The 26,139-nt window shown below is 38.6% G+C and overlaps 1 protein-coding gene across 1 annotated transcript in view; it reads left to right on the top strand.

Moving 5' to 3' along the window:
• The window catches only part of LOC134354560 (peroxidasin homolog), a 564,572-nt gene extending 539,570 nt beyond the window's left edge, over positions 1-25,002 (top strand). The window contains exons 21-23 of the mRNA XM_063063488.1: positions 2,383-2,506; positions 18,045-18,158; positions 22,949-25,002. Of these exons, the coding sequence (XP_062919558.1) occupies positions 2,383-2,506; positions 18,045-18,158; positions 22,949-23,056 (346 nt within the window). The 3' untranslated portion in view covers positions 23,057-25,002. The remainder of the gene's footprint in view (positions 1-2,382; positions 2,507-18,044; positions 18,159-22,948) is intronic.
• The last annotated feature ends 1,137 nt before the right edge of the window (positions 25,003-26,139 follow it).

Raw genomic sequence — 26,139 nt, 5'->3', positions numbered from 1 at the left:
AGAGTAGTAGGTGACCTTAATACAAGCAAATGTTCAAATAGTCACATAAGAAGAAAAATAATTAAAGCATATACTCCTGAGTCACAATAAAAGGCTACGAATGATGTTGAATGAATCTTAGCAGAATTGAATCCAGCATGTTCAAGTAGTAAAATGCAACACAAAGCCAATAGCATAATTACTGCAGCCCAGAGGAAGCCTTAATCAAAATTTATTTTTCCCTTTTTAATCTTCTCCACCTGATATATTCTTTGCCTCATATTTGAAACGCCTATGCTATCAGCAGTAATCAATGTTCCTTCTAAGGTGTGCGCATGTGCGCACATACACATCTTTTGCTGCTAGTGCACAAAGGAATTTAAACCGTGCACAAAAGCTATTTCATTGGTGAAGTTGCGAGTGGGAAGAAGTGGAGTGATATTTGGAAACTTGACTTTTTAAAGCATTATTTAGTAAGCAAATCACATATGGGCGGTATGCAAACGTTCTTAGGTTCCTGTTAACAGGGTTTTGCTAGCTTGTAAAAATGAGTATCTCTATATATAAAATTCAGTGTGCACATGTTGTTGTCACTGGGCAAAAAAATTACATAGCACAAGATCTTTGAGCACACTGGTCATTACAAATTAGAGAGAACATTGACAGTAATTCACTATAATGTCATAATCGACGTTTAACACTTCCATAAAGTTGTACCCAAATGGCAAAATACTTTATCCTAGCAGCAGCAGATAGAAATGAAAAATAAAAAGGAAAGAAGATACAAGTAAGGTTGCATCCATGAGAAAAGAAGAAGAGTTCATGTTTCTGACAAATGATATTTCATCAGAATATTAAATGGGATGAAAGAGAATTCCATCACCAGTTCTTTATACATTGAAAACATCACCATAACACACTTCAACATTTCTCATTAATTTGAAATATTAATTCTGTTTCTTCTGAACATCCTCAACGACCATTTCTAGGCTGGGTTATTTGTTCTATATCCTTGCTGAATATAGATTCATCACAAAACCCTTAAAGCTTGTTTTCAGACATATAACTCAAAAAGATTCAAAGCTCTAATCAGTGCTGATATTTTAGCTGCTTATTCCAAATGACTTTTGCAGAATGATGGCCTGCTTTAATGTCATAGTTGATGACAGCTGTTGCAAATAAAACTGTTCTGTTGAAGTGCACCTAATGCTGAGCATCACTGCCAAAACACACACCCAACAAATAGCTATTTGGCAGTCAGACTTTATTGAGTCTGTACTTAATGTAACACAAAATGTAACTGCTTCCAGCAGAGCAGAGTTTGGTGAGCAAGAAATGCAAATAAAAAATAATAAGCAATTTATCCTTAGAAATTGGTGGGTGGCAACAGAGATAAATTAAATAGTTGGTTCATGATCGACATATGAGCATTTTGTTTGAAAATACGTAGCCAACAGATGTGACAGTGCTCTAATGTATTATGCACTACTCAAAAGATCGTGCAAAGTCAAAAGACAATTTGCCTGATTATTTTGCCTCTGGAGTCAGCCCAAAGGAAATCAGGGAAGCCGGTGTCTGAGGTAGGTGGAGTGATTGAGGGTGGAGGTGGGTGTTCAGATTGGGAGTCATGATAAGCAGAAATGAATCTACTTTTTTTTCTCTTGGTGACCCTTGAATCTTTGGAACTCCATTCCTTAAACAGCAGGAAACGTGGAGGTAGATGGACGTTTGAAAAGCTAAGGGTGAATGGTTATTACTGATAGATTGGATTGCTCATCTGATATTACCGTCAAATCAGCAATGAATTTATTACACAGTGAAACAGACCAGAGAGAACCAGACACCTATTCTTGTTTCTAATCTGTGTGTTTGTGCAGGACTTGCACTGGCCTGAGCCTGACATGAAGATATTAACGTTATAAAAACAGTGTCTAGTAGTGCGTTGCATGTTCTTTGGACACTGCTACACACAATAACACAGGAGACATGTGGAGGACCCAAAGGAAATCTAAGGAATTCATTCAACATGAAGCATGGTCTTAATTGTCCTTAATGATTTTGATTTTAATTGAAATGGAATTGCATCACAGGCAGAATTCTGGTGCTAATTAATTCAAGTTTTAGGCACAAGTTGTTTTTTAATCAGTGCTCAGAAAGCTATTATGTTGCTAATTACATGGAAGAAACAAGCATGCATTTGAATTGGAGCTTCCTCTGGGGAAGGTATCATTGCCCTTTATTCTGTTAATTCCTTTGATATCCTGTATTATGTAACAAGATATCCTGTATTTACATTAAAAAACTGGGTATGTTTTAAGAATTTGCTAACATTGTATATTCAGATTGTTTTGTTTTGACTGAAACAATTCACCTTATAAGATGAACTCTTCTTATGAATGCTAGGTACACTCAAGATTTTGGGGAGTTTGTAAACTCAACAATTTTTCCCAATAATCATGAGACCCCCCAAGGTTTCAACAGTTTTGTGGCTGATGTGCAAAAGACAATCATCTCCCTACGTAACCAGGTATGGATAATAAATAACGCAAACAATAAATAGTGTTTTTTTAACGAGTAAATATAGAAATGTCTTTTTCCAAATTTATAGATAAACCCGATTGCGTAATATCTTATTCTAAGAGCTAAGTAATTTGTTGTGACACACCTTAATCTAACCATTTGTTGAAAGAATAGAGTCCAGGAAATACAGCAGAAGCCAGTCAGATGTCACCCTTTTCCTACAGAAGTTTTATAGTGTGGGGAGGCTAAGGCTAAAAGTTAAAATAACTCCTCCATCTTCCCAAAGTATATTTTAAAGATTAGGTTTATTTCGAGTAAACTCTTCTCGGGCTTTCAGCCAGGTACAGATACTGGTTTTAACTGACATTTCAATGACAAACTCTGCCATCTTCATCAGGGATGATGCCTAGGCATGTCTAGTCCGGTGGAATATATAACCCCGTCATCTGTCCCTCCTGATTGGTTTGTCATCGAAATGTCTGTGAACATCAATACCTGTACCATCTGGAAGCCCGAGAAGAGACTACTCATCATATACGCCGGGAAAGCACTAGATCTTTTCCATTAGCTTTATTGGTCACATGTACATCGAAGCATAAAGTGAAATGTGTCGTTTGTGTCAAATCAAATCAATGAGGACTGTGCCAGGCAAGCATTACCACACTTCTGGTACCAACATAGCATGCCCACAACTCACTCACCCTAACCGTACATTTTTGGAAGGTGGGAGGAAACTGGAGCACCAAGAGTCTCCCCATGAACACATAGTCGTGGGGAGAATGTACAAACTACTGACATGTAATGGCAGCAATTGAGCCACCATCTTACAGCTGGCGCTGTAAAAGCGTTACACTAATTATCTATTTGAATACCATTTAGCAGCGTTGCCTGATGAGATTTAAGAGGAAACTAGAGTCTGTTCTAAATTCAAATCTGCTAATGAAAATGATCTGCTAATTAATCCTAGCAGCCAGCTCATATGTGGCACTGGGGAAAATCAAAATATAAAAAATTGTAGTGACTAGAGAAACTTAAAAGGATGTGAGGAAGTAAAACTTAAAATAAGAACAATCGGATGTTGTGGAAATGCTAAAACTTTACGGAAATAAAGATTCTATGTACTCCTACCTTAGCAACAGAATATACTGTGCATCCAGGAATGTTTTGGCCCTGAAGGTGAAGCAGTGCTCATAACAGCTTCACTTTCTCAGGGAGGCGAGGAAATTGTGTAACGTGTTGCAGGAGGCCGGTTAGTTTAGTTGTCGGGTATATGTGTAACTGTTAGGGACGTAACCGTTGGCTTAAAAACTGCTCATTTTACGTTATTACCAGACTGGTTGGGCTGAGCAACCTGCTAAATTGTTTTGATTTCTAAGAAAGTATTCTTTTTCCAGGCAGCTACTATTAGCCTATAATGCATTATCGTTTGACTCACAGAATTATGCAGCATGAAATCATGCTCTTTCAGCCCTTCTCATCAATGCTGACTGTGATGCTTGCCTATCCTTTCCCCGTGTAACCCTCGGGTTCTGTCGGCTGTGTAAGTCCATCTCTGGCCAAACGTGTGAGATTGAAGGTGCAAAACCTCCTGTTTGTGTGGATGCTGTGTGAGCTGTTCCCCTGTTACAAATCAGTACCACAAAATAACAGGCAGTACACCATATGCAATTAAACAATTTAGATTTATCATTCTTAATTTTACTAACGGGTTAAGTAAAACAAAAAGAAAAGGGCCTATTTTAATGAAACAGTCTAACATGCACAAGTTGGAGCTCCTGGTTTACCTACCGCTGGTCCTCCATCGATTTCCCTGGGCTTCGTCGACTCCCAGCCCCACTCCAAGTCCACTCCTTTCTGGTGTCTACGACCTCTCCTTTCTGGCATCTTCTCTCTCCAGCTTCCGCTGAACAAAAGACCCAGAGCACCTCGGTCTCAGGCACATAACAAGAAAAAACACTCCCTTATTGGAAGGCGCAAATTCCAGAGCCCCCGTTATCTCTAGCCATAACCCAAACACTGCTTCTACAGAAAGACTATTACATTAGCAGTGAGACCTTTCCCAGGGTGTTACACCTGCATTAGACCTGAATCCCTCTGTGCTTTCCCTATTTAAATGCCTTCATCATCTCCTCTGGGAGCTCATTCCAGATAACTATCACCATCTGTGTGAAAACTTACCCCTCAGATTATAATTAAATTTTCACCCCTCACATTAAACCTATGTGTTTTAGTTCTAGATTTCCCTAACTGATTATCTGTCTTAACCATGAATTATCATTATTTCATCAACCTCCATGAAATCACCTCTCAGCCTCCAATTGAGGGTAAATCCTGCCTTTTAGTTGCAGCTCTTCATTCCAGGCAACCTCTCTGTATTCTGTCTATTACTACCTCCAATACTAATGTGGTCACGAAAGCTGAACACAGTTCTGCAAGTGTAAACTAACCAATGTTCTGTGCAGATACAACATAATGTCCTAACTCTAATACTCCAATGCCTCATTTTATGAAGATAAGCAAATCAGTTGTCTTCTTCACCACTCTAGTTATCTGCAAAACCCTGCTTATGGACTTGCATATCAACACTCCTGAGATCCTTACCCTGCACTCTCTTTGTCCTACTTGAGATTGACTTCACAGTTCGTACAAACACTCTTGTCTGGATCAACCCTAATCTGTCCTAGTTCTGCCCAACTTTCCAGCTGATCTGTATCCTGCTATAGCCTCAGAAAACCTGCTTAACAATCAATGACTCCATCAATTGTTGTGCCATCTGCAAGGTTACAATTCAAATTCTAAACTGTCTGTAACTTTACTAAGCAGATTGCCAGAATCTGACTTGGAACAGTTAAAGATTGTGAGAAGAGTTACTTCACTCAGTCTGCATTGATTAACTTTAGTTCTGGAGTTGTCGCTAACACAGGCAAAGAATAAAACAGGGATTATTTCCAAGATGATCATGGAGATCTTTATATTCTGTACATACTAATAAATTGGTAAATTGGTTTATTACTGTTGCATGTTTCAGGATACATTGAAAAACTGTTTTGCATACCATGCATACAGATCATTTCACGATATATTTGCAGGAAAATGAATAAACAATAACAATATACAGCTAAAGTGTTACAGTTAAAGAGAAAGTGTAGTGTAGAGTTCCGATTCAATGTCCATTTAGGAATCGGATGGCAGAGGGGAAGAAGCTGTTCCTGTATTACTGAGTGCGTGCCTTCAGGCTTCTGTATCTCCTTCCCGATAGTAGCAGTCATGTCCTGGGTGGTGGGAGTCGTTAATGATGGATGCCACCTTCCTAAGGCACCACTCCTTGAAGATGTCTTGGATACTCTAGAGGCTGGTACCCATGACAAAGCCGACAAATTGTACAAGTTTCTGCAACTTGTTTTGATCTTGTGCAGTAGCGCCCCCCCCCCGCCCCACAACCCCATTCTAGTCAGTGATGCAGTCAGTCAGAACACTTGTTGAAGTTTTCGAGTATTTTAGTTGACAGGCCAAATCTCCTCAAACTCCTAATGAAATATATTGCTGTCTTGCCTTCTTGATAGCTGCATCAATACATTGTGTCCAGGTTAGGTCCTCAGAGATACTGACACCCAGAACTTGAAATTATTCATTCTCTCCACTTCTGATCCCTCTTTCAGGATTGGTTTGTGTTCTCTTGCCTTACCCTTCCTGAAGAATGCTGACTTGAATTACAGTTCAGCATTCAACACCATAATTCCCTCTAGACTCGACAGGAAGCTCAGAGACTTCAACCTTGACCCTGCCTTGTGCAGCTGGATCCCAGGCTTCCTGTCAGATCACCAGCAGGTGGTAAAGGTGGGCTTCCTCGCCTCCACCCCTCTGACTCTCAACACAGAAGCCCCTCAGGGCTGTGTACTAAGTCCCCTCCTTTACTACCTGTATACCCATAACTGTGTCGCCACCCACAGCTCTAATCTGCTAATTAAATTTGCCAACAACACTACATTGATTGGCCTAATCTCAAATAATAATGAGGTAGCCTATATAGAAGAAGTCATCTCTCTGACACAGTGGTGTCAAGAAAACAACCTCTCCTTCAATATTGCAAAAACAAAGGAGCTGGTTGTGGATTACAGGAGGAGTAGAGACAGGCTAACCCCTATTGACATTAACGGATCTGGGGTTGAGAGTTAAACAGCTTTAAGTTCCTCGGTATCCACATCACTGAGGACCTCACGTGGTCTGTACCTACCAGCTGTGTGATGAAAAATGCACAACAGCGCCTCTTTCACCTCAGATGGTTGAGGAAGGTTGGTATGGGCCCCCAAATCCTAAGAACATTCTACAGGGCCACAACTGAGAGCATCCTGACTGGCTGCATCACTGTCTGGTATGAGAACTGTACTTCCCTTAATCACAGGATTCTGCAGAGAGTAGTGTGGACAGCCCAGCACATCTGTAGATGTCATCTTCCCACTACTCCGGACATTTACAAAGACAGGTGTGTAAAAAGGGCCAGAAGGATCATTGGGACCCGAGACACCTCCAACCGCAATCTATTCCAGCTGCTGCCATCTGGGAAATGGTAACGCAGCACAAAAGCCAGGGCCAAGAGGCTCCGGGACAGCTTTTTCCACCAGGCAATCAGACTGATTATCTCACGCTGATTTGAGTGTATTTCTATCTTACATTGACTGTTCTATTTATTATAAATTACTATGATTGCACATTGCACGTTTAGATGGAGACATAACATAAAGACTTTTACTCCTCATGTATGTGAAGGATGTAAAAATAAAGTCAAATCCACAATCTCCTCTTTGGTCTTGCTGACGTTGAGTGCGACATTGTTGCTGCGACACAACTCGACTAACTGATATGTCTCGCTCCCGTACACCCTTTCGTCACCGTCTGAAATTCTGCCAACAATCATAAAATTCTACCATCAGCAAATTTATAGTTGGTATTTGAGCTGTGCCTGGCCACACTATCATGGGTGTAGAGAGGATACAGCAGCAGGCGAAGTGCACACTCCTGAGGTGCCCCAATATTGATTGTCAGCGGGGTGGAGATGTTATTTCCAATCTGCACAGATTGTGGTCTTCCAGTGAGGAAGTCGAAGAATGAGTTGCAGAGGCCGATGTTCTGTAGCTTTTCAATTAGGACTATAGGATAATGATAAAGTCCAAGGCAATGATGAAGTAGATTGTGAGGTCAAGATCCTATTTTTCATGCAAGAGGTCTGTTCAATGGTCTTATAACAGTTGCATAGAAGTTGTCCCTGAGCATGGTAATACATATTTTCAGGATTTTATATCTTCTGCCAGATTGGGGGAGGAGTTAAAGAGATAATGTCTGGGGTGCTGGGGTGGGAGGGCTCCATGATCATGATGGCTGTTTTGTTGTAGAGGCAAGAGATGTAGACAGAGCCCATGGAGGGTAGGCTGATTTACTCTTTAATCATTCAGTAAAAACACTAAATTTTAATCAATTAATTAATTTCTTCATGTACAAGGGTGCGCTACACAGTATGGGAGAAAAAAAACAAAACAGCAGGCATGGTTATGCTAGGATGAGCAGAAAGACAGCTGGACTTGAGACACAGAGACAACAATGTGTTGGTTTATATGTTTAATAATTGAATTTTCATAAGAGTTAAATGTTGTTCATTACTTCAAAACTTGTTCATTGCTTTCGGCACACAAGAGTATTCTTTTCTGAACGTCATGCATTTATTTCGCCTTTATGTTCATCTTAGCATAACGATACTTATTATTTCCTTGCCCCATGCTGTGCAGTGCATGGGTACTCTATTTAATTGATTAATTATTTAGTGGTTTCTGCTGATATTTGAGGAGTAGTAGAAATTGTAAGATATAAAATCTTCCATGCTTTGCTTGGAAATGATCCTGGTTTCCTTCTTTGCCTGCCTTGGCCACAGCTCCAGAATGAAAGCTAGTAGATGTAGGTTGAGAGTATTGCTTCTCATGATCTTTAACTGACCCAAAATGCTTCAGAACTGATTATTTAACTTAGATCATCATAATAATGTTGGGGATAGTAGCCAAATACAAACATTACGGTCACAGAATTAGTACTGTGATAATGACCACCTGATGGCTGATGGATAAATTCTGAGCCAGATATCAAGGAGAATTCCCCTACTTAGTTCAAATTAGTGCCATAGAATCATAGAAATTACGATTATTTTGTGGCACAGGGGAGTCCATTTGTCACATTTGTCTCCTTGGTATCTAAAAAATGAACATCAGTTTAATCCCTTTTCCAATCCTTAGTCCATAACCGTATGCTTTAAGGATTTTTAATAGCCAGATTCCACCATCCTATTTGACAGCTCACTTTTTCTTCAAATTTCTCTGATAATTATTTAACGAATTAATTTACTCTACCCAGGGGTTCCACGGACCACTCAGTGAATGGTAGGGGTCCATGGCATAAAAAAGGTTGGGAACCCCTGCTCTCTAAAATTGTTTGGAGATAGAGCACAGTAATGAGTCCTCCCAACCCAAAAATCCCTACTGCCCAATTGCACCCAAGTGACCAGTTAACCTACTAATCCATGCACCTTTGAAATTTGGGAGGAAACTGGAGCATCCAGTAGAAATCCACACACAGGGAAAACGTACAAATTCCTTACAGAGAGTGATGAAATTGCTTCTCTGTATGCAGGCAGAAGAGATTTTGTTTCATTTGATGTTGTACAGACATCATGGTTTTTGTGTTAGTACAGACATCATGGTTTGTACTTTCTATATACTATGTGAATTCACAATATAAATGAGTCTCAATCTCATCTACATCTCCTGGTAACTCAATGTGCATATTTTTGCTAATGTGTAGTTAGGAAATCTGATTCTGCAATGGTAATACTTTATTTTGACTGGTAGTTTGCATAATTCCCTTATTTACAGTCATAATAATTAATTTTCTTTAATGATTTGTGTTTACTATTATGAGCAATATCCAAATGATTGACATTGATTCAGTCTTTTCCATCGTTCAAAGCTTTGCAACATTCAAATCTATTTCCATTGAACTAGAAAAGTCTCAAACATTAATCTGAGAATTTCTAACAGGATTTCCATAGGAACGTTGATCATACCAAACCTAGTAATGGGAACTGTTGTATTTTATGAATTTAACCCATTTTCATCGGTTTTGGTATGTACAAAATATAAAAAAAACATTCTATTTTAAATTAGCTTATTATCATCGCCAACATTGAATTATTTGTTCTGGAAAAGGACAATTTAATATTCTTTCACAGAGCCATTCAGATATTGAAGTAATATTCTGTCAGAATATAGTTTCTCTTCCCTGTAAAATACAGTTGGAGACAACTGGAGCTTTTATCACAGTAAGCCTTTGTGTCACAACTGCTTGTTGATTGTTATCCACTAGTAAGTTCTGAAGATGCTTCAATCCTTAAGTGAGAATATAAATTTGTTTGGCAATTTTATAATTATGACATCTAATTCTATAAAGTGACCTAACTGTAAGATCATATTCGGAAATCATGTTAAGCAAGTTTGTACTTTATATTGATTATGGCACTTTAGTATTTCCTCATTACTGTGTCCCACTCACATATTTTGTGCTCTTATCTCTTAGGTTCACTTCCTTTCACCCTTCTCATTATCATAAAATAGCTTTTCACAGTCTTTTACAAAATGGCACATAATACCCCAGATGTAGCTTGATCATTGCATTGTACGGTTTTGAACATAGAAAAACTGTATTCTGTTCTGGCAGTATTCCCTTGATTTTATTAACTTTTTATTTGCCTCAACATATTGTCTAAATAAAATGTGTCAAGTACCAAAAAGAATGTTAATCTACCTCAGGAGTGAAAGCACAATCATTCCATTTCTCTTTTGGTTGAATTAATCTTAGAGTAGTCAATAGAGTAATTTTTACAAAAGATAAACATTTCTTTCGACCATAACACTTTAACTTCCTTTTATTCTGAAAAGCCATTTGTGCTACAGGAATGAATGGCTATCTACTTAGTCTCTCTCCACGTTGTATTTGAAACTCCACTAGTAGACTAACAATAATCACTTCCAGTTTTATTTTATGTTTGCAAGCCTCTCATTTATTTAGGATTCGAAAATCCTCAAAGGGCTTTGCTTTGATAATGAATTTCCTTGAAAGGAAATGACTTTTATGTGAACAAATAAAGCATAATCTCACAAAACCTATTGAGATGAATAAAGACTAACTTATTTTACTTTTATTGACTCAAAAAGGAAGTTTAGATGCCAGAGAAACTCTTTCTCTCTCCTCCAAATTTTGTCTCAGGAATTTTAATTTTAACTGAGTAACCAGAGCACCCTGAAGAAGTTGTGTGAAGTTTCCCTGGTAGGATCTTTTTCTTGTTATTCACTTAACAGGAATCTGAACATTACTGATGAGAACAAAACATATTGCCCATCCCTGACTGTCATTGAGTTGAGGTTAATGTTGTATGCACGAGTACATGCATGCATAGATGCATTGAGAAGCTTACTTGCAGCTGCATCACAGTCACATAGCATCATGGACTGTAAGTAACATTCACAAAAATAACTTAAACATATATGATATAAGTGACGTGTTAATGCCCAGGTGTAAAACAACTCCTTGAAACATTGCAGTTCTTCTAGTGGAGGCACTCCAGCAAGGGCAGATAGGAAGGACTTTCTAAGATTTAGAACTAGTAATGATGAAGGCAATATATTTCCAAGTCAGGATGGTGAGCCTGCAGTTGATGACATTCCCACATGGCTACTGCCCATGTTCTTCTTAGTTATGGAGGCTGACTGTTTTGGGGAAAGCTGTGTGAAGTCAATGCGATTACATGCAATACAATTTGTTGATAGAAAACATAGCAACCACTGTATAATGGTTGGAGAAGACATAATAGTTTTGGGCAGTAATAGTCAAAAGAACTGCTTTGTTATGGATCATGTTGAGATTAATGGGAGTTGCTGGAACCACACGTATTCAGGCAAATGCAGGGTGTTTCATAACTCTTCTGACATGTGCCCAGTAGATGCTGGATTTCTAGGAGATGAGGCATTCATCACACAATATCCGATCTTTTCCTGGCCTCAGTAGACACAGTTTTTATGTAGTTGGTTCGAGTTTCTGACCAATCGTAATCTCTAGGAATTTTGCTAGGGTGGCAGATTAGGTGATGGTATTGCCAGTGAATGTCAAGAATATTGGTGACTGGGCAACTATCCTGAAAAGGACCACTTCATCATCCACTGTCGGATTTCTGCCAGTCAGCTTGTCTTCTACCCATGCTAGAATTTTTCCTCTAATGATTTGGATTCTTATCTTGTTTAGCAGCCCTGTGTGTGGCACCTTGTTATGAAAATCCAAGTAAGTAACTTTCACCATCTTTCCTTTGTGGGGTTCCTAACCTGGGATCCATAGAGCCCTTGCTTAATAGTATGGAACCATGGCATAAAAAAGGTTGGGAACCCCTGAATTTGTCACCTGCTCAAAGAACTCCTACCTTTAGGTTTAGAGATTAAAATGTAAGCAAATGAAATAAGTTAGTATTTGAGAATGTGTAATAACAATACACTAACGGACGTAGAAGATTCTGATAACTTAATTCAAGCTTGTAAAACAGTGCTGAATATATGAATTCATAAACTCAGATGTAGAGAGTGATATGTGTCCTAAAAGGCATGTTTTAATGCCACTGCGGGGTATTGAACAGCATAGTGAAGACTATTTCAGTTAAAAGCCTGGCACCCCAAAGTTCAGTATAGTCCATGCTTAATGATTTAAGCTAGATAGTGTTTAAGACCAGTGGGTTCATGACAAGAAAGGCAGTCAGAGTCTTGTAGCCATCTGGAGATCAGAGTTGTGTGCTTAATTTCTGGGAATTTGGTAGGTAGAATGATGTGGGTGTGTAGGAAGGTGGAGAGATGAACCTGGACCAGGGTAGATGTTGGAGGGAGGGCAGCAGTGACAGCTGTGCAAATGTGGTAGTCATGCATAAGGACTTGGGTCAGTCAGGAAATTGGAGCAAATGCAGGACCAGGTTGCTGAAGAATGTAAAAGGATTCAAGGGAGAAAAGTTAATCAATAGCTGCCTTGAATGGAAATGGCCTAAACTATCATTATTAAAATTGGGATGACCTGGGGGTGTCCAATGGTAGGTGTTTCTAGGATAATATGAAAAATTACCTCAGTAATGTTTCCATAAGACCATAAGACATGGGAGTAGAATTAGGCCATTTGGCCCATCTAGTCTGCTCGGCCATTCAAACATGGCTGATCCTTTCTCTCCCCCGCCTTAGCCCCACTCCCCAGCCTTCTCCCCATGACCATTGATGCTGAGTCCAACCAAGAATATATCAAATTCTGCCTTAAGTACACCCAATGACCTGGCCTTCACAGCTGCCTGTGGTACTATACTCCACAAATTCACCACCCTCTGGCTATAGAAATTTCTCCTCATCTCTGTTTTAAATGGACACTCCTCTACCCTAAGGCTGTGCCCTCTTGTCCTAGACTCTCCCACCATGGGAAACATCCTTTCCACATCTACTCGGTCTAGGCCTTTCAACATTTGAAAGGTTTCAATGAGATCCTCCCTCATCCTTCTAGATTCCAGCGAGTGCAGACCCAGAGCTATCATACTCACTTCATATGATAACCCTTTCATTCCTGGAATCATCCTTCTGAAACTCCTCTGAACCCTCTCCAAAGCCAACACATCTTTTCTAAGATGAGGAGCCCAAAACTGTTCACAATACTCAAGGTGAAGCCTCAGCAGTGCCTTATAAAGCCTCAGCTCTTATATTCTAGACCTCATGAAATGAATGCTATCATTGCATTTGCGTTCTTCACTACCAACACAACCTGCAAGTTAACCTTTACGAGGACAAGGACTCCCGAGTCCCTTTGCATTTCAGATTTTTGGATTTTCTCCCCATTTAGAAAATACTCTGCACATTTATTTCTTCTACCAAGGTGCATGACCATGTATTTTCCAACATTGTACTTCATTTGCCACTTTCTTGCCCATTTTCCTAAGTCCTTCTGCAGCCTATCTGTTTCTTCAACACTACCTGCCCATCCACCAATCTTTATAACATCTGCAAACTTGGCATCAAAGCCATCTTTTCCATCATCTAAATCATTTATATATAGCATAAAAAGAAGCGGTCTCAACACCAACCTTTGCAGAACACTACTAGTCACTGACAACCAACCAGAAAAGGATCCTTTTATTCCAACTCACTGCCTCCTATCAATCAGCCATGCTCTAACCATACCAGTAACTTTCCTGTAATACCATGGGCTCTTAACTTGGTAAGCAGCCTCATGTGCAGCACCTCGTCAAAGGCCTTCTGAAAGTCCAAATATACAACATCCACTGCATCCCCTTTATGAATTCTATGTGTAATCTCCTTAAAGAATTCAAAGAGGTTCATCAGGTAGGATTTTCCCTGAAGAAAACCATGCTGACTTTGTCCTGTCTTCTCCTGTGTCACCAAGTACTCCATAACTTCATCCTCAACAATTGAATCCAACATCTTCCCAATCGTTGAAATCTCCCATGACTATCATAACTTTCCCCTTTTGACACACCTTTTCTATTTCCTGTTGTAATGTGTGGTCCACATCCCAGCTACTGTTGGGAGGACTGTATGTAAATGCCATCAGGGTCTTTTTACTTTCACAGTTTCTTAACTCAACCCACAAGGATTCAACATCTTCCAGTTCTATGTCACATCTTTCGACTGATTTGATGCCATTCTTTACCAGCAGAGCCACACCACCTCCTCTGCCTATCTTCCTATCCCTCCAATACAATGTGTAAGCTTAGACATCCAGCTCCCAACTATAACCATCCTTCAGCCACAATTTAGTGATTGTCACAACATCATACTTGGCAATCTGTAATATTGCAACATGAGCATCCACCTTATTTCATCCACTCTGTGCATTGAGATATAACATTTTAAGTACTGTACTTGCCTCCTTTTTTGATTCTACTTCCCGAATGCACTGATACTCACCCTGCTGACTGCAATTATGTTCTATCATCTGCCTGCCCTTCCTGACGATCTGACTACGCGCTACCTTTGCTTTTTTTTTTACCATGAGTCCTATCCTAAGTCCCTATATTCCAGTTCCTACCCACCGGCAAATTATTTTAAACCCTCCTGTCCGTGAGAATATTGGTCTCCTTCGGGTTCAAGTGTAGCCAGTCACTTTTGTATACCTTCCCCAGAAGAGATCCCAATGATCCAAGAACCTCAGCCATGCTTTGATCTGCCATATCATCCTGTTTCTACCCTCACTGGCACATGGCACAAGCAGCAATCCAGAAATTACTACCCAGAAGGTCCTGCTTCTTAACTTTCTACCTAGTTCTCTAAATTCTCTTTTCGGGACCTCTTTGTTTTTCCTTTTGATGTCAATTGTACCTATATTTACCAAGACAGCTGGCTGCTCTCCCTCCTTCTCCAAAATGTTGTGGATGCAATCTGAGACATCCCTGACCCTGGCTTCTGGGAGCAACATACCATTTGGCTGTCCATTTCACGTCCACATAATCTCCTGTCTGTACCCCTGACTATTGAGTCTCCTATCACTGCTCTCTTTTTCCCTTCTGCACCACGGACCCATGCTCAGTGGCAGTAACCTGGTCTCCATGGCATTCTCCTGGGAGGTTATCTCCCACAAAAGTTTCATCTGTTGCATGAGATGTGACATCATTTGAAATGCATATAATGTGGAAATGACATCGTATGAGCAAGGGAGAATTTTGGTCAGAACTATTTGGTTAAATTTGGATTCAATTGGAAAAAGGTCAAAACCACATTCCAATCCATGGTACTGAAAACCCAATATTTTGCTTTGAATCTGCAGCCTACGGCCAACAATGACCATCATTGAAATTATGAGAAGTATCTTCATGAAAATTCATTATCTTTGTATTCTTGTTATGCAACAATGAGATTGCAAGAATTCATGGAGTCCCATTGCTGTGACTTCATCGTGTACCATTTTGTCAAATATCAATTGAAAGCAGGGAAAGGAATTCCATCCATTAGGATCCATCTGATGCATGATTTAAGACAGCAGTTCATTTGGTTCTATGCTCGTATCACAACAACTCATCCCACAACAATCTGCCATGACAGATACATTTTGAGCCACCACGAAAAATCTAAGAAAACCAATTTTGTAGCAATCTGCTGACACAAATTCTGATCATTTGTCTTACTCCTTCAGATTAATATTTTAAAGTTCAATGGATTTTACAGTAATCAAAATCATTTTATTGCTATAAATAAAAATAAATCTGCAGAGTGGCACAGCTAGTAGAGCTGCTGCCTCATATCTCAGGTGGCTTGAAGTTGCTCCTGTCCTTTGGTGCAGCATGCATGGACTTTTGCCCATTCCTCTCATGAATGTTTGGCTTTCCACTGGCTGTTCAGTTTCCTCTCATTTCCCAAACACAAACAGGTTGGTAGGTTAATTACCACTGTCAATAGCCCTTGTGTGAGTGAGTGGTCAAATCAGGCGAGCATATCAGATTAGCAAAAATGGGTGCTTGATTTTGGCATGGACTTGGTGGGCTTCAAGGTCCAATTGCTGTATGACACTATGATTCTTGACGATAATAAAGTTTTAGCTTTTTCCTTAAATTTATGCGTTTCTATTTTTATTTAATTTCATGCAGTGTCTAAAACATTAGAAATCTTAATATTTTCTGCTTCTGTGTGCTACCTTTCTTACATTTACACACAAAGCCCATGGAGAGATGCCAACAGGCATTGGTTATTGTATGGCATGTACCAGTTAGGTAATATTTTACTTGTAAAATATTATCTGAGGCCAAATGTGTTAAACTGTTTAATATATACTGAATCAATTGGTTGAGGGTTCTTTTCAGGAAAATTCAGAAGAACATGAGACCCAGTACATTTACTACAGGTAAGGCTATACATCAGGAAAGGACTTTGCCAAGTGAATTCTGCTATTCCTATTCTTAGGCAATTGTGCTGGTATTTTGCCAGTAAAATGATCAGCATCAACAAATCACTTGTTCTAAGAGTTCAGAACAGTTTCAGAATCAGATTTGGAATCAGAATTGACACAAAAATGAAAGGTGCAATGTGCCATTGACTAAGAACTGAATGGTGTAGTGCCCCCTTTCTGTGAACTTCTTAATCTACTTCTGCGTATGTCTGACATGCTAATGCTAATGCATGACGGGGCACTCAACAGAGAAAAATGGGGGGATGAAGATAAGATTTGCAGCATTCACCTCTACAAAGACAATTATAGACATCCATCCTAGATGACAAAAAACACTTTTGAATTGTGTTTTCTTTGCAACAGAATTCTCTAGTATTCCTCAGGTGAAATTGGAATGTCAGCAAAAGAATTTAATCAATAATGGTGATTAATATTTAATTTCAGCCAGTTTGATGTGAATGAAATTAACACTGTCTACTTAACTATAATATCATTACCCTTTCCTAGTGTCACAAAGCAGGAAATCAATGATAACAAGCTGTTAACATGCATATATAACAAACAAAGGTAGCATTCTGGTTGATTTTATAATACTTCCTTAATAGTTAATTAATGAAACAAGAAATTACACCAATGTATTGTCAGCAAACCTACAGGCCTTGATAGGTGAGCTAATTTTAACTCCAGCTCTTAACAGTGAAATTGGAATACTGATTTAAATTTAACTTCTACAGTTGAACTGTGCAACTTCCTAAAGTGACCTCAGCCTCACTTCTTCCTGTCTGTAACCTCAGCATCCATTAATCAATAAACCATCTGCGTGCTGCCTGCTTCAGACACTTATCTGCAGCCTGTTCAATAACCAAAAGTCAACACTGAATATTGCCAATTGTAACATCTTGTGCTATTTTTCCTGCCCAGTTTCTACCCTGTTTGTCAACCAGCCTATTGGCCTATTAGACAATATTAATAATGAGCCCCTGCCTTTAAATCTGCCTCCCATGTCAGTTATTGGCCTCCTCTGCTTCTTCCTCACCTCCTTATAAATATCCGGACCAGATTTCAATTGCCTGCAGATGGACGAACAAACACTGGTAGGAGAGAATGAATATCTGACCATCAGATAAAAGAGGTGAAACTGTGACCTTGTACCAGATGAAAATCTTGCTCTCCAGAGAGCAGAACCGTGTAAAGCAAAGATTATTCTTTTGCAGAATTGTATGCAGGTGAGACACAATGCTGTAAAACATTCTTTCTTTTTCAGAGAGGATTTGACAAGTTTTCCTTTGCAGGTTAAAAAAAACTGAGCAGTTTTTTAATCTAAAGAAATAATCTAACTGTTCAAAGTCTATGGTAGTGCAGAAATTATATCCTGCCAACAGTGCTGCTCTTTCAGTACACATTGCTTTGTGAAAGAGCTATTGTCTTTAGTGTTAAATACCCCCTGAATCAGATAGTGATCCTTAAGAATTTCATGAAGTCTAGTTAGCCCAGACTAAACATACATGATATTTGTAATGTATATCTCAACTTTTCATTAGATTGACCAACTGGAGTCACGCCTGCAACAACGTGGATGCACGGATGAATTGGGAAATCATATGAATGAGAACAATCACTGGAAAAAAGAAGATTGTACTTCCTGTTGGTGTAAGGTATGGATTAGATTACAGATAATATTCAGTTATACAATGCAGAATATTTAAAATATTGGTTATTAGATGTGTATTTTTCATCCAGCTAAATTTTACTGCTGGGATTGTAATTGATCTTAGACCTTAAGACCATAAGCTATAGGAGCAGAATTAGGCCATTCAGCCCATTGAGTCTGCTCTGTCATTCCGTCATGACTGATCCTGGATCCCACTCAACCCCATACACCTGCCTTTTCGCCATATCCTTTGATGCCCTGACCAATCAGGAAATGATCAGCTTCCGCCTTAAATATACCCATGGATTTGGCCTTCACTGCAGTCTGTGGCAGAGCATTCCACAGATTCAATAATCTCTGGCTAAAAAAATTGCTCCTTACCTCTGTTTTGAAAGGTCAACCCTCAAGTTTGAGGCTGTGTCCTCTGGATACCCCACCACAGGAAACATCCTTCTAAATTCCAGTGAGTACAGGCCCAAAGCTGCCAAGTGCTCCATCATTCCTGGAATCATCCTTGTGAACCTCTTCTGGACTGTCTCTAATGACAACATATTCTTTCTGAGATATGGGGCACAAAACTGTCAACAAGTGCAGCATGACTAGTGTCTTATAAAGCCTCAGCATTATCTCCTTGCTTTTATATTCTGTTCCTCATGAAATGAATGTCGACATTGCATTTGCCTTCTTTACCACAGACTCAACCTGTAAATTAACCTTCTGGGAATTTTGTATGATGAGTCCTAAGTTCCTCTGCAACTCTAATGTTTGAACCTTCTCCCCATTTAGATAATAGTCTGCACTATTGTTCCTTTTACCAAAAATGCATTATCATACATTTCCCAACACTGTATTCCATCTGTCACTTTTTTGCCCATTCTTCCAATTTGTTTAAGTCGCATTGCTTCCCCAGCACTACCTACCCCTCCACCTATCCTCGTATCATCTGCGAACTGTGCCACAAAGCCATCAATTCCATTATCCAAATCTTTCATTAACAAACAATGTGAAAAGTAGCGGACCCAACAACAACCCCAGAGGAACATCACTTGTTACTAGCAGCCAACCAGAAAAGGACCCCTTTATTCCCACTCACTGCCTCCTGCCTATCAGCCATTCCTCTATTCGTGCCAGTATATTTCCCGTAAAACCCATAGGATTTTATCTCGTTAAGCAGCCTCATGTGTAGCACCTTCTCAAACGCCTTCTGAAAATCCAGGTAAATGATTTCCACTGCCTCTTCTTTGTCCACCCTACTTGTTACTTCTTTGAAGAACTCTAACAGATGTGTCATGCAAGATTTACCTTAACAGAAACCATGCTGACTTTGACTTATTTTATGATTAGTCTCCAAGTACCCTGAAATCTCATCCTTAATAATAGACTCCAACACTTTTCGAACTGGGTTAGGCTAACTGGCCTATAATTTCCTTTCTTTAGCCTTTCTCCTTTCTTAAGAAGTGGAGTGACATTTGCAATCTTCCAGTTCTCCAGGCCCATGCCAGGATCAAGTGATTCTTGAAAGATCATGGCCAATGTGTCCATTATCTCTTCAGCAACCTTTTTCAAGACTCTGGGATATAGTCCATCTGGCCCAGGTGACTTACCACCTTAAGATCTTTGAGCTTCCTTAGCACTTTTTTCTTTATAATAACAATGGCACTCACTCTTGCTCCCTGACACTCAAGACCTCTGGCACTTTGCAAATGTCTTCCACAGTGAAGAGTGATGCAAAGTACTCATTAAGTTCTTCTGCCATTTCTTTGTCCCCCATTACTACCTCACCATCATCATTTTCTAGTGGTCCAATATCAACTCTCACTTCCCTTTAACTCTTTTTATAACTGAAAAAACCTTTAGTATCCTGCTTTATATCATTGGTTTATTTGCTCTCATATTTTATCTTTTCCCTTCTTATAGCTTTTTTAGTTGTCTTTTGTTAGATTTTATCCAATAATCCAACTTCCACTTACTTTTGCTACATTATATGCCCTTTCTTTGGTTTTTATACAGTCCTTAACTTCCCTTGTCAGCCATGGTTGCCTTCCCCTACCATATGAGAACTTCTCCTGTGGGACATATATATCCTGTGCCTTGTAAACTGTTCCCAGAAACTTCAGCTGCCTCTGCTCTGCCATCATCCCCACCAATATCCTGCTCCAATTCACCTAGGCAAGCTCCTCTCACCTGCCTCTGTAATTCCCTTTATTTCATTGTGATACTGATACATATGACTTATGTTTCTTCTCCCTCTCAAAATGAAGTATGAATTCAATCATGTTACGATCACTGTCTCATTCAACAAATTCTCTCTCTTGCCATCCAACACAAAACTGATTTTCCCAATCACCTTGCATCTTCAGGTCCCCTGTTACAATTGTGTCATTACCCTTCCTACATGCGTTTTCCAGCTCCCTTTGCAATCTCAACCCCACATTTTGGCTACTATTTGGAGGTACATATATGATTCCCATAATGAGTTTTATACCCTTGCAATTTCTTAACTCCACCCCAAAGATTCAATATTCTCTGTCTGCATTGCACCTCTTTCTAAAGATGTAATTCCATCTCTTACCAACAGATCCACACCACTGCCGATGCCTTCCTTTCTGTTCATTTGATACAAAATATATCCTTTGATGTTAAATTCCCAACTATAGCCTTCTTTCAGACACAACTCAATGATGGTCACAATGTCATTCCGACCAATTTCTAATTGCATCACGTATTCGTCCACCTTATCCCAAATGCTACATGCATTTTATAGAGCACCTTCAGTCCTGTATCTTTTGACGTTTTGAATTTTGCTTTTGTGGTGCAATTTAACTCCTCTGTCTATATTTGTAACCAATCATTGGGCTGTCCTTCCTTACATTTATGTTACATCCATCGTCTTTCAGTGATAAATGCTAGATCTAACTGATCAGTTAATTGATGCTTTATAGAATAATAGAATGAAATTCATCTTTGATTGGTAGTGTCATATCCGTGGCAAGGAGTTGCAGCTACCTTTGTACATTTAGAACATAGAGCATAGAACAGCAAAGTACAGGCCCTTCAGCCCATAATATTGTGCCAATCTTTCAACCTACTCCAAGATCAATCTAACCCTTCCTTCCCACATGTGCCTATCTCGAAGCCTGTTAAATGTCCTTAAAGTATTAATTCCATCGATCACGATGGAGCTGACTTTGCAGAAGTAGGTATTATTCCTTCCTGAACCCAAAGTTTGGACTGTCCATTTCCTCTAGCCTTTTGATTTTGCTTCGTATCCCAGTTTCTGCAATATCTAGTATCTCTGGGCATTATTCCTAGTTGCCAGTACAAATAGCTAGTGACTAATCTCCCCCTAATTTGTCTTTAATATTACACTATATAGAAAAAAATTAAAATCACCCATCATACTTATGCTGACGCTATGCTTCACTAACCTCTTTCCACCTATGAAAAAAAAATGTACCTTGTTTTGTGCTCTTTGGACTGATTTTTAGGAATCCACAGAACCCACAGGTATTCCTGGAATTGTCCATTTTGCACATGATGGTCCTGTTTCAGGACATTATTTTAACTTAAAACAGCCAGCAGGAAAATGGCACATTTATTTTCCAGTAAGTTCCACAGATAGCAAAACAGCTAATAAATCTGAATGTGATACATTAACTTAGTGATTGGTGAAATTAAAAATAGCTTTCCTCAGGGCTCCTGTATTTTTTATTCCCAAGGTTCAAACTGATGCCCAATATCCACCAGTTACAAAAGGGAACTGGGCTCAATGCGCAGAAATTTGCCAAGCACAGAGGATGTCTGACATGATTGGCTGCCTAGCCATGGCACAGAAATAACAGAAGAGCATGTTTTTAACATAAATTTTAACAAAGCATGAAGACCCTTGACCTGGACCTTTCTGTGTGATCGCTTAACTGGTCATGTGTGATGTGACAATCCTTATACTCTAGCTTTCATTGTAAGGACTGGATCTCCCCTTCCCATGGCCTCTTGACATTTTTTTTATATAAGAAGTTGTTTCTTGCCTGTTTCTCAGTCAACAGGAACTCCACAGAAGCAGCAGTGAGGTAGAGCTCTTTACAAATGTTCTGATGAAGGATCCCAGATCTGAAACATTAATTCCTTCCAGAACAGTTGCCTGACCAGCTGATTTTTGCTGCTTTTTGTATCTTATAATTAGTTTTCAAGTATATGCAGTATTTATTTATTGATTTCCCTTACTATTACTACCTGCCTTCATATTTTCCAGGCCACTTTTAGTACTTTTCACCGTTTTTTCCAATGGTGACTTAGGCTCTTCACCATAAATTGCAGGAATGACTTACTCACACAAAAATATTGCTGCAGATCTGTGAGGTAAGTTGCAGTAATATTGCTGGAGAATCCACAGGAAACCTTAGATCCCCATAAACCATCATTCTCAGCTGAATGCCTTGGGTGAGTTTGTAGGTTTAACTGATTGATTCTGAGTAATCAGCAACATAAAATCCCCTTCACAACTTTAGTATGGTTCGCAGTTTCTTCTAGATAGCGTGCATGTATACTTTTCAGAGACGGGACCTTTTTAAAGCAAAAATTGAAAAGAATTATATAACTAATTTACATTTTAGGTTCAATATGCATTTCAGGCAGATAATCATGAATAAATTCCCATTGTGAAAAATAAGAATTGACAGCTATGTTGTATGTATGACTGAAAGGTATTTTTCCTACAGGAGTGTACGTGGACAATGACAATTGTTACAGCTGTAAACACACTTTGACACTTATCCGGTTGCTTCTGTTTCCTAGAATGGCCAAGTTACCTGCTATGTGGAGAGATGCGCTCCTCTGAAGTGCACCAAAACAATCAAAAAGAAAGGGAGATGCTGTCCTGTCTGTGCAAAAAGCAGAAAATGATCATCTGTACAGTTCTGAGAAAAAAGTCTTCTGGGGAAAAGAAAAAAAAAACAATTTTTAGCATTTTGCGTCACCTACTGACATCTGATAACAAAGTCACAGACAAGAAAACAAAAAAAACTTTCTATTCACATTCTGGTTACTGCTGTCTTTCTGTGCTCATTCCTTTTATATTTTAAGCAAAATCTCACATGCAAGGGCATGTCAGTCTATTCAAAGTACAAAGGTGGCCTAAGTCAGGAATTACAAACTAATCTACCTGCAGTCTGAATGTTAAACTGTTCACATTAAAAAGTATAATGATATCTTTGAAGACCATTACAATTTATCACTGTGTCAAGATACCCTTTCATGTTAAAACCTGTTACATAGGTAACACAGTAGGGTTTGCATTTTGTATTAAGTTATTATTTGAAACAGTGATAAACATTATGGTAAAGTTCACTGAGAAATGATTATTTTGTCTTTGCGTACACTGTCCAGAGACTAACCATTTGGTATTTTCCATCTGTGTGGTCAGAGTATTTTTTACGAGGAAGCTTTAAAAGCCATGGTGGCAATGGTGTAAAGATCCATTGCCTCCGTTCTGCCAAATGTACCTCACAAGCTGCACAAAACCAAAAATGTACTGTGCAAAAATATGGTGCTGATCATTTTGTCTCAAAAATGAATTATTGTCAGGTTATATTTTTATTTCTAATTTTATCAAGGTTTTGTATCAATTCAACTATAACTACCAAATATAATGCTGACTTGATGTAACATTTGACATGTCAGTTATAAAGCCTAGTATGAAAGTAATTAAATACTGATCTTTCCATTATCATTTTAAGCAATGTACAGTGAATTTTTAAAAAGTGATTAAAACACATTTCATGAATACTATGAATGTTTTATGTGACATCATATAATTTGATAAATGGTGGTGCACATTATGAAATTTACAGCTATACAGTTCTTTCTTGAAAAATAGTTGATATTATTTTTAAAAAGATTGCGAGTTTGTGGGCAAATTGTTATCAGAATTTGATACTTCAATAATGTCATTACTTGTTAAATGGTTTCACTGCTCATATTTAAACAACAGATTTAACAATTTTGGTCCATTCATCAAAGTAGAAATATAAAGATTATATGTATCTACATATTCATGCCTCTATTTTGAACAATAATTTTATTTATATTATTGCATTTGACAAAAGAAAAACCTAAATCTAGATCTGATAAAATCTTATTAGGTTTTGACACTACCATTTTGATTGCCCTCTTTTGCCAATGCAGTTTATTTTTAAATTAATGTCAGTATTATTCAGGAATATACTGAATACAAAATTTAGGGTTGAATATACAAATTGATTAAGGAATAAATATTAGGCAGGTGAACTCTGCTATTCATAATGGTGCCACCTTTTTTTCTATTATCTTCACTTATTTTTGTACTTAAGTCTTTGGAGTAGGATTTGAAACCACAATCTTCCAACTCAGAGATGAGAGTGCTATCTGTAAGTCACAGCTGATATCTCTTAAATTTCGTTTTAGACCTTTTTGCTTATTGAAAAATAGCCCTGGCTTCTCAAGTTTCGACTTAATGAAAGGGGAGACTGGAAAGGAAGAAACAAATATAAGGATAGGTTAATGGAATTGGATAAAATGGATGGGTAAGTGGAAACTTATGTGAACTATAAGCATTGACACTGAGCAGCTGGCTTTTTTTTCTCTCCTGTAAATTCTGTGTAACAACATTCATCAAAATGATTCTTGTTTATGTAATGTACAGGCCTCTGCATACCAGCTACGGCTTTAGTGTACAACAAAATGTACTGTAGACCTTAAACAACTGTTTTTTTTTATTAAGCTACAATGATGCCATGACACCAATGTTATCTCTGAAAAAATATTCTTTGTCTGAGTACATTTCAGTGATTACATTTTGTCTGTAGTGTCAGCAAAATGCACACTATTAAAGAATTTTAATGTGAAGTGGGTGAAGTGCTTTATTGGCAAAGTATGAGGAAAATATTGACTCAGGGGTAGTTTTTAGATAAACAAATGCAACACATTATTGTTCAAATTAAGAGAAGGTAAACATCTTTGTTGTTAACTACTCTCTTTGTGTTGGTGATGACTTAAGGAACATGGATCCAAAATAAGTTGGTGGAAGGAATAGAGGGTAACTGAATAAATTGCTTTACTCAGTGATTAACAAGCATCTGGAATTAACTGCACAAAAGATGTAAAACTTCAATACATTTATAAAATACTTGAAGAGATGTAACCCAAATATCTTGAGACCAAGAGCCCGGAAGTGAGTTCTAGCTGTCTAATTGGAAATCACAATACGAAATGGCCTCTTTCTTTAGAAAGATGGGATATAGGAAAAGCAAAGAGCCTTTATACTCTTCATGCCTGCTCCATCAGTCAACATGACCATAAATGATCATTCACTTCAGTACCTTCCTGTTCCCAGCTACTTACCATATCATTTTCTAGGTTTCTAGGCATCCAAATTTCTACGTGCTCTATCATTCTTATAAACTCTAGTAAATATAAGACATAGGAGCAGAATTAGGCCATTCAGCCTAATGAATCTGCTCTGTCTTTTCATCCTGCCCTCTCAACTGCATTCTCCTGCCTTTTGCCTGTAACCTTTGCTGCCCTTACTAATAAACCTCCACTTTAAATACGCTCAGTGACTTGGCTTCCACAACCGTCTGTGACAACGAAGTTCAAGATTCATCACCCTCTGGCTATAGAAATTCATTTGATCTCTGTGTTAAAGGGACATCTTTCTATTCTGAATCTGTACTCTCTGGTCCTAGACTCCCCCACTATAGGAAACACCTTCCTCACATCCATTCCATATGGGTCTAACTGATCAAGTCTCCTCATACCTCAGTACTACCATCCCATGATTCAATCTAGTAAACCTTCAATTTCAATTCCTCTGGAAGAAAAAATCCATCTTCAGATTAGGAGACCAAAACTACAGACAAAGCTCCAGATGTTTCATCTAGGTCCTGTCAAATTTCACTTTAGTATCTTTGCTGCAGATGGCAAAGTATAATTTGCTTTCCTATTTTCTG

This window comes from Mobula hypostoma, chromosome 1 (assembly GCF_963921235.1).
Source record: "Mobula hypostoma chromosome 1, sMobHyp1.1, whole genome shotgun sequence".
Taxonomy (NCBI): domain Eukaryota; kingdom Metazoa; phylum Chordata; class Chondrichthyes; order Myliobatiformes; family Myliobatidae; genus Mobula; species Mobula hypostoma.
The sequence above is the reverse complement of the archived record's forward strand: the minus strand, read 5'-3'. Positions and strand labels throughout refer to the sequence as shown.